General features: G+C 43.9%; 1 protein-coding gene across 1 annotated transcript in view; it reads right to left on the minus strand.

Moving 5' to 3' along the window:
• Window positions 1-10038, minus strand: part of VAT1L (vesicle amine transport 1 like) — a 195145-nt gene that overhangs the window by 97228 nt on the left and 87879 nt on the right. The window contains exons 5-6 of the mRNA XM_017868657.1: window positions 6656-6759; window positions 4326-4381 (exon numbers count right to left, since the gene is read on the minus strand). Coding sequence (XP_017724146.1) covers window positions 4326-4381; window positions 6656-6759 — 160 coding nt within the window. The remainder of the gene's footprint in view (window positions 1-4325; window positions 4382-6655; window positions 6760-10038) is intronic.

Raw genomic sequence — 10038 nt, forward strand, 5'->3', positions numbered from 1 at the left:
GGTCAGGAGATCGAGACCATCCTGGCTAACACGGTGAAACCCCGTCTCTACTAAAAATACAAAAAACTAGCCGGGCGAGGTGGCGGGCACTTGTAGTCCCAGCTACTCCGGAGGCTGAGGCAGGAGAATGGCGTGAACTCAGGAGGCGGAGCTTGCACCGGCCACTGCACTCCAGCCCGGGCGACAGAGCAAGACTCCGTCTCAAAAAAAAAAAAAAAAAAAAAAAAAAAATTATTATTTTTACAAAAGCACATTTGGAGAGGGCTGGGGGACCAAGAAGAGCCAGCATTTGACCTTAGGTTTCTTGGCTTCCAATTTTGATGGTCTTACCTGGCAAGGGTTCGTGGCACAGATGGTGTGGTGAGGCACGTGGTTTGGAAACCACCAAATAACTTCAAGTATTCCTTACATCCAAAATACTATTCTATGGGACAGTGATTTTTAGGGCCCTCGTTGAAAACAAACCAACTTGGGAAATACAGCGAATATAGAAAAATAATAACTTGACTCACAGTGTATCTGCAATGCCTCAGTGAATGTTTGTGGAATGAATGCTTGCTGCAAATGTACACTTGCTGCACAGCTGTGGTTAAGAAGGTTATAGAGCTGAATGCCTAGTTTTGAATCCCAGCTTTGTCACTCATGAGCTGTGTGACTTTAGGCAAATCTCTTAACTTCTTTGTGCTCAGTTTTCTCACTGATCCTCATGAGGTGGTTATGAGGAGTAAATGTGTTAATGCATATGAACATACGCCATCCATTTTTCTTATCTTAATTTGAACAAGATGTTTTTGGTCTAGTGAATAAGAGCTCCAAAGATGGAGTCAGATTGCTCTGTAAATGTTAACTTCCTCTATGAGTATCATCATCGTTATGGTGTGAAAGAAAATGGCGTGTTTGGCAAATAGTGAGGCATAAACTCTGCAGCAATTTTAAGATGCAACATCATTAAGATAGCTGAATGGGAAATTCCTGTATAATTCCAGTTGACCTTTAATTTCTAAGCCTCCCTTGAATACATGGAAATTTTTTTTTTCTAGAACTTTTCAGAGCACCGTTCCACCTCTTGGTAGGCCCCCTCTTCAGTTTTCTTCCAAATGACCCTTAGGGTTTGAGCAGTCCTCTGAAAGAAAACATCCTCATTCTTAACCTCCAGGTACAAAGCGTTCTGGTAATAGGAACCCCTGCTTTGGGGAGAGGAATCTCCATCTCCATCCTGGCTGTGCATTTATGAATGCCTTCGTTGAGCATGGGCATGCTGCAATTATTTCATTAACAGTGTGTGTTGGGATTGTGCATTTAAGGGAGAAAGGGAAAACACTTCTTACAATTCTATATAATTTGGGATCAGTGTGGTTACCCACAGCAGTCTGTCAACATCATGTTAATTACAGTCACAGCAACACAGCAGCTGTGCATGGCACAAAGCCTGTCTTCAGGGGACACACTCCAGACAGCATCCTTCATTATACTCCATTCTTGCTCCTCCTGTAGGTTCTGTAGTCAGGATGATCCTTGACCCATATTTTAAAGCCCAAATGCATAGAGAGGACCTTTGATTCGAATCTCACAAGTGCAGGGAGTTATTATCCATTCCAGAATATTTGGAGCTGAAGTTTCTGGCAGCCAATGTTGGCACTTTGAGAGCATATGAATACCCCATAGTGCCACACTTAGAATGAATTCCAAACTCCTTACCATACTTTTCCCTGACCACTTTGTTTTAATTGCCTCCATCCACCCTGCTATTTTCTATTTTAGCACTCGATTTTTATCCCCTTCAGAGGTTTAGTAGCCATTTATAATCATGTTATTAACACATCTTGCTTCTTTTGGGTTTGTCTCCCTCATTCGTATATAAGAACCAAAAAGGCCCAAAGTGCACCGATCTTCTTTACTGTGATAGCCTGGTGCTTGGCACAATACCACAAACAGCAGGTGCTCAGAAAATGCTTGTCAAGTGAGTGGATCAATCGATGCTGCACTGACACAGAGAAGTCCAAAAGTAGAGGGGCTAAAACAAACCCTTGTGAAAAGTAGCAATCCCCTGTTGGGAAGGGGTAAAAATGAAAGTTCCTGCTATTTGCCCCAGCAGTCCCACTACTGGGTATATATCCAAAAGAAAGTAAATCGTTCTATCAAAAGGACACATGCACCCATATATTCACTGCCATTCTATTCACAATAGCAAACACATGGAATCAACCTAGGTGCTCATCAGTGGTGGACTGAACAAAGAAAATGTGAGACATATACACCATGGAATACTATGCAGCCATAAAAAAGAATGGAATCATGTCCTTTGTGGCAGCATGGATGCAGCTGGAGCCCATTTTCCTAATCAAATTAATGTAGAAACATAAAACCAAATACTGCATGTTCTCTCTTATAAGTGGGAGCTAAACATTGGGTACTCATGGACATAAATATGGGAACAGTTAACACTGTGGACCACTGAAGGGGACTGGGAGGGGGACAGGGGTTGAAAAACTAACTATTGGGTACTATGCTCACTATCTGAATGAGAGGATCATATGTACCTCAAACTTCAGCATCATACAGTATACCCAGGCAAAAAACCTGCGCATGTACCTCCTGAATCGAAAAAGTTGAAATTATTAAAAAAAAAATACCTTGGAACGTGCAAAGAAAAAAATAAGGAATATTGGCTGGTGCTGGGATACTGGTGGTTCATTTCAAAGAAGAGAAGGAATTTGGACTGGGAAAGGAGTGCTGAAATGATATTTTAATTTAATTTAATTTAATTTAATTTAATCTAATTTAATTTTACTTCATTTTTTGATGGAGTCTCGCTCTGTCACCCAGGCTGGAGTGCAGTGGCACGATCTCGGCTCACTGCAAGCTCTGCCTCCCAGGTTCACGCCATTCTCCTGCCTCAGCCTCCCGAGTAGCTGGGGCTACAGGTGTCCACCACCATGCCCGGCTAATTTTTTTTTGTATTTTTAGTAGAGACAGGTTTCACCATGTTAGCTAGGATGGTCTTGATCTCCTGACCTCGTGATCCACCCGTCTCAGCCTCCCAAAGTGCTGGGATTACAGGTGTGAGCCACTGCGCCTGGCCGAAATGATACTTTAAAAATTAAGTTTGGCCAGGTGCAATGGATCATGCCTATAATCCCAACACTTTGGGAGGATGAGGCAAGCGGATTTCTTGAACCCAGGAATTTGAAACCAGCCCAGGTAACAGGATGAAACCTTGTCTCCACCAAAATAATAAATAAATTAGCCGGGTGTAGTGGCAGGCACCTGTAATCTCAGCTACTTGGGAGGCTGAAACAGGAGGGTTGCTAGAGTTCAGGAGGTGGAGGTTGCAGTGAGCCAAGATCATGCCACTGCACTCCAACCTGGGTGCAGAGAGCTAGACTCTGTCTCAAGCCCACGTTAGTATAATTCTAGCAAGTATAGCTCCAGATAGGAAGATAGATCGGAGTCAATTCATAGTGAGGTGAATGCCCAGGCATATTGCTTCGCAATGGCTGACAAACTAACCACCATATTTAAAGCATGATCACCCAAGAGAGTGGTTCATGAGCTTGCCTGAGTCTACAAGTCACCCCAGAATCTTGTTAAGGTCATAGGGTCCTCATTTCTATCTCCAATTCAAGAGGATGGGGACACAGAGAAATCTCCAGTACCCCCAGAACCTAGTCAGAAAGTGGCAAAGTGAAAGGCTGGCCTCTCTATGGAGCAAAGAAAATGTGCTAATGCTAAGTTCATTTTTGACCAATGATTAAAGACACCAACACTTAAGCAATTTTGACTGAAAGCTGAAGCTTTCTTGAGTTTCACTGACACTCCCACATTTCTGTTTCATTTAGACAAAAGTAGTCTAAATTCTGGTCCTGTCCATTTGCAGGGAGCAGGGCAGGAGTGCAGGTTTTATTGGAAATGAATGATGAAAATGAAAGACAAGATTAAGTCAATGCCTTATGATAGAAGAGCTCACAGCTGGGTGTGGTGGCTCCCGTCTGTAATCCCAGCACTTTGGGAGGCTGAGGTAGGCGGATCACGAGGACAGATTGAGACCATCCTGGTCAACATGGTAAAACCCCATCTCTACTAAAAATACAAAAATTAACTGGGCGTGGTGGTGCATGCCTGTAATCCCAGCTACTAGGGAGACTGAGGCAGGAGAATCGCTTGAACCAGTCGGAGGTTGCAGTGAGCCGAGATCATGCCACCGCACTCCAGTCTGGCAACAGAATGGGACTCCATCTCAAAAAAAAAAAAAAAAAAAAAAAAAGAGCTCACACCATGTGAATGAACACGCCACAACAGCACATCAGATGTGCCTGGATACTTACTGATTTTGCAAAGCTGAAGAAGCTCTTGGTCTCTCCAGTTACCATGTTGGATGAGCCTGAAAATGAAAGATTCCCACATTGAGCAATTGCTAATGAAAATTGACATCTCTTGTTATGCATGAAAAAAATGGCAATTGTTTGGTCCGGAACTGGCAAAATCTTGAAAACAAATTTAATTAAGCCTTGGCAAAGTGAGGGGAATGAGAATGAGGCATCAAGTTGACTATTTTAGCTGAGTGTCCCTGATCAAAGAGAAAGTGACATTTCTCATGGTGACCGTTTCATTACTTTGAAAAACTGGGCATGTAGCAAAAATATGATGTAGGCCAACATTTGAATAAAATGATGAGTTGCTGAAATGTCTCTTTAGGTCTGTTCTTTGAGACTGAGAAGGGAGCTCCTGAGTGAAACTTCTTTGTGATTCTGAATTTGATTCCCTAGCAAGCGAGGGGCTTCGGGCTCTGACCTGGGCTGGGTACCTAACTGGTGGGAGATGTGGAGGAGAGTTAGATTGTAGATGGATTGGAAAAAATGGGTATAGAAGCTTGCAGGTGAGAATGAAAAGAGGCCCAGGGACCAAGAAAATGGTGTGACCCATGTGTCAGCTCCAAAGAGGTCTGAGACAAGTGGTATGAGAAACTGAGTTTTGCCAATTGGACAAGCAATATTCAGAGGTCAGATGGGAGGTGGAGTTGGGAAAGATTCCCTAAGATTCTCATATGGAGAGAAAAGATCCTTTACAGGGTTTGGGGGCAGGGGAGGGGGAAATGAGAGAGCTCTTAACAGTATGGGGAACATTCAAGTACCATACAGGTGATTTTTCAACGACTTTCCTGCCTCGTCTCCAAATATTTGGGAGTAAGTTCTTCTCAGAGAGGAGTTATTTAATAAAATAATCATGTGTATTTTAAATTATTTAGCCTGGGTAAACTAGTAGCCAGTTATTAGGTTGGTGCAAAAGTAATTATGGTTTTTGTCATTACTTTTAATGCCAAAGACCACAATTATCCTTGCACCAACCTAATAGTGAACCATTGCTTCTGTTTTTATGGGGTGAGTACCACAGGGCATGACAGTACTAGACTTCGATTAATTAGTGACCAAGTGACCAATGTAATGAATTAGATAATTGTGAACTACTCAAATTGAAAAATCAAGCTGAATTTCACCAAAATGACATCATGAAACTGGGGCAAAAATAGAATTATTGGTAAATGATAAGCAAGGATGACTACATCATCCATCTGCATTTGACTTATATGTTAGTCATATCTGATATCCTCGCAATGTGCAGGGACTCTCATTGATAATAATAAGCTACGCATCCACTTCAAAGGAAATACATGGCCATGATTGAAATTACTGGAACACTCCAGCAATGGGATGTTTACCTGCCTCTGGTGAGCTTGGCCTTCTTTCTGTTACAATGATCTGAAGATGACTAAAAGATGCTTGCACATTTATACCCCTCAAATATTTATTTTATAATCTCTACAGGTAATAGCAGGGAAATAGTGTTTTTTTCTGAGTTACCCAGAATTAAGACTCTTCTATTGTACCAACAGGGGACAAAGGTACCAAGAATCTCTAACGCTGGATAAATCCACTATTATTTAGTGTCAGAATATGCCATTTAGCTTCCAATACTCCTACTTTAGTTTGTGGAGACTAATGTTTAAATTAGTTTGCATGCCTATGACCGAAGAGAAGAAAAAGAAGAGAGAAAGGAGGCCCTGGAGCCTCATTTTGCTGGAGAAAATCTTCTCCCAGTTGTTTTTCATACATCTCTTCCACTCCTAAGAGCATAGAAGTAAATGTAGAAAGAGATGGAAACAGACATGAGCTCCATCTATCCAGAGTTTCTGTCTTGAGTGGGACGCTCAGGAGTAGTTTAGGGGAAGAAGAGTGTGTACTTCACAACTTCTCGAATAGTGAAGATCCTCCCTTAAAACCCGCATATCCTAGCCACTCTTCCCCATCCTACTGTGGGTCCTTCATGCCTTCTTTATTTCTGAACTTCCTTTGAAGACTTTCCTATTTTCCACCTGTGCTACCTTCTATGGGTGATGCCCCTTAATGGTTCTACTCATATCAGTGACCACATTGGCTTGATCTTGTTTTATCCCATTTGAAATAATAGGACGTAGGACAGTAGGCACATGTTATTTTACAATTGAAAAGAATTCACAGCAATAGAAACATTATAGGAGACATTAAAAAATGAAACACCCCCATCCCACTATCCCAACATATCAGCACAATTCACTTTGCAGGCGCACATGGAGAGTTACCTATTGCTGAGCAAGTCCCTGCTGCTGTTTTGCACTCACCATATAAAATGTAGGTTCCCAAGGGTTTGAGAAGACTGAGACCTTTTCCAGTGTTGTCCCCACAGAGGCAATCCAAAACGATGTCTACGCCTTCAGCAGAGATTCTAAATGGTGAGAAGGCAAAGCAAAATTCTGTGACCTGTCAGGAGCCAGACCATCAATCCCTTTCCTTTCCTGTGTCATATTGTTTGACTCCCAGAATAAGGAACCCTGAGAGTTCCAGGAGTAGCAATAAATAGGGCAGGAGCCCAGGAGGTGGATTTATCTTCCCAGATCCAATGATAAAAATTTCGCAAAACTGGAGGCAGCTAAGAATCTGGCTGGCAGCTGGCGCTGGGAACCAGCCTGGGCTGGAGGAATGAACTTGGGGTCAGTGGGTCTGAGTTTGTATCTAGCTCCTTTACTCAAATTCTCTAGCTTCAGCTTTCTCCTTTGTAATGTGGAGCTGGTATGTTTCTTTGTGGTAAGAATGAAATGAGGTGACAAAAGAGGAGGCTCAGGCTTGCCACAGAACAGTCATTCAGTACCTCAGTTAGCAACTCCTATGTGCAGAGCAAGGGTTAATTGCCTAGCTCTGTTCAAAGTGCTGGCGGTAGAGTGAACCAAACCAGTATGCTCCCTGTCTTCATGGGACTGCTTCTCCAGCAGGGACTGGCCTTCCTACCTCCTAACTTCCCTTTACAGTGAAAACATAAAGCACGTTAATCTAACTTGCAGGCTTCTCTTCCTCCAATGTCCGGGTCCAACCTAAAACTAACGCTAAGGGAAGAGGGTTAAATGGAGATGAACTTCCTCCAGCAATAGGAGGCTGTGGAGTAGAAAGAAGCCACGTTGGTACTGCATTAGACAAAGCATTTGTTGATCTCTTCTTCTATTTATTTATACATTCATTGATTCACTCACTCACTCAATAATACATGTAAGCAACTTTTACTGGGCTCCCACTGTTAGAAGATATACAGGAGGGGCCTATAGAACAGGAGGGCTCTGGAGATTGTGGGGAAGATATTCATGCCCACAGAGATCCTATTCTCGCAGATCCCCGCTCTGTTCAGACAAGAATGGCATTCCTTGTGTTTGCAAGTTTGCAGGATTAACTTATCTTAGCAAATATCTCAATTTTTCTACCCCCAAGTTCACCCTAGCAAAATTTAGGCATTGCAGCGTGTGTCAACAGCTGGGTCTTGTGTCCACAGTGTCACTAACTAGGAAACTGCATGTACATCTCCTGGGTGTGGAGACTAAGTCAGCTTCCCCATGCAGCTGAGTCTTTATGTGACTATGCCCTTCAAAAGCCCTCATGTCATATCCAAAATCCAGCCCGCTACCAAGGTGCATCCAAAATGATCAGTTTAGCTTCCTGCCTAATAGAGCTCTTATCTGCACAGGGGTGTCCTCTTAAGTCTCACCTGAAAGTTCAAAACAAAGTAATTAGGACAGTGGATCTCAAACCTAAGTGTGCACTGTAATAACCCGCAGGGTTTATTAAAACAAAGATTGCAATCCTCCCCTTCTTCTCTGATTCCGCAGGTCTGTGATGAGGATTTGCATTTCTAATGTTTGTTTCCAGGTGCTGCTGCTGCTGCTAATTCCAGCTCCACACTCTGAGAATTACTGATCTAAGGCAGTTACTCAGGAGCCAAACTGGCACTTCTTGTTGTTTTTTTTCTTACAAATTAACTAATTTGTTCTGTAAATATCCAGCAGTGGGCACCGCACTAGGCATGGGAGGATGTAGTGTATTGCTTTCTCCTCTTTTTGGAGCGTATAAAAGGCAGATATTTAACAATAATTACGCAAATAAATGTTAAGTTGAAATGTGGTCTCATGCCACTAAGGGGCTCTAAAATTGTGTAAATCGAGAATTTTCCCAATCAGGGCTATCAGAGAGGCATCCCTGCGGAAGGGAAGGAGTTAAGTCGGTAAAGAGTGAAGGGAATAGTGTCCTAGGTAGAGGGAACAGCATGTGCAAAGGCCCTGTGGTCGAGGAAGACTGGGAAGCCACCAGTGTGGCTGGAGTATGAAAACAAAGGGGTGCTTGCTTTGAGGTTGGGCTGGAGAGGCAGGTTGGGCTGGGAGTTGAACCACACGACTCTTGGTTGCTGGGCTTCAGGATGGTGGTCAGGTCTTCACCTTGCATTATGGGCCGGGTAGTTGTGCTCCTATCTCCCTCACTTCTGCCAGGGTCTGTTTTCTTCCAAGTTTCCGCACTCTTGTGGGAGCGGGATCCTGCTCTGCTTTTACCAGCCAGCCCTCCTGAGCCATCAAGTCATCCCAGTGAACTGCATTTCCCCAAGACCTCTCCCCTTGCCAACAGGATGCCCACCTGAGGTCAGAAGCAGCCTCACCAATATTAGGCCATGCATACCTCCTGCTTGTACCCCTGATGGGTCTGCCCAGCCTTGAATTTTCATCCCCGATGCTCCTCACATCTGCGTTCTACTTGACGGACCACATTCCCTCCCACAAACTGCCAGTCATATCTGGTTGTATTAGCCCCACCTTGACCTACCTGTTGCTCTGTCTGCTGGACTTTGGTTCTGCAGAAAAGCAGGGCATGTCCATAGCCAGCAGTGGCCTATAAACTCCTGTGCACTTCCCCATCTTCACCTCCCACCCACAGCTCAAGGCATTTGGCCTTTTGATTGTCCCTAGAACTTTCTGACCTCAGGGCCTTTGCATGTGCTGTCATCGCTGCCTGGACAGCCTTTCCTCTGTTCTCCTTAGAGCTGGCTCCTTCTCATCCTTCAGATCTCACTCACATACGATCCTCCCAGAGGAGTTGTAACTAATCACTCTACCTGAAATGTATCTCCATTTTAGTTTCCTTTATACTTTAGTGTCTACACTGGAGAGACTTTTTAGCATGTACCATAGGTTATAATTATTTATTTATTGACTTTCTTTTCCACCAAAATTTAAGCCCCATGGGGCATGTTTGTGCTGCTTATGATAATATCTGCAGCCCTTCTCTTCCTGCTGGACACAGTGTTGCTTCTTAAGAAATAGTGATTGACCACAGGAATGCACAAGTGTTTCAATGACTGGGCAACCGAATGAATGAAAGACGATGAAGAAAACAGTTTAGGACTGCTATTCTGGGCGCGGTGGCTCAAGCCTGTAATCCCAGCACTTTGGGAGGCCGAGACGGGCGGATCACGAGGTCAGGAGATCAAGACCATCCTGGCTAACACGGTGAAACCCCGTCTCTACTAAAAAATACAAAAATCTAGCCGGGCGGGGTGGCGGACACCTGTAGTCCCAGCTACTCGGGAGGCTGAGGCAGGAGAATGGCGTAAACATGGGAGGCGGAGCTTGCAGTGAGCTGAGATCCTGCTCGTGCAATCCAGCAGGGGCGACAGAGCGAGACCATGCCTCTAAAA

This window comes from Rhinopithecus bieti, unplaced genomic scaffold (genome assembly GCF_001698545.2).
Source record: "Rhinopithecus bieti isolate Rb0 unplaced genomic scaffold, ASM169854v2 scaffold_2574, whole genome shotgun sequence".
NCBI classification, from domain to species: Eukaryota; Metazoa; Chordata; class Mammalia; order Primates; family Cercopithecidae; genus Rhinopithecus; species Rhinopithecus bieti.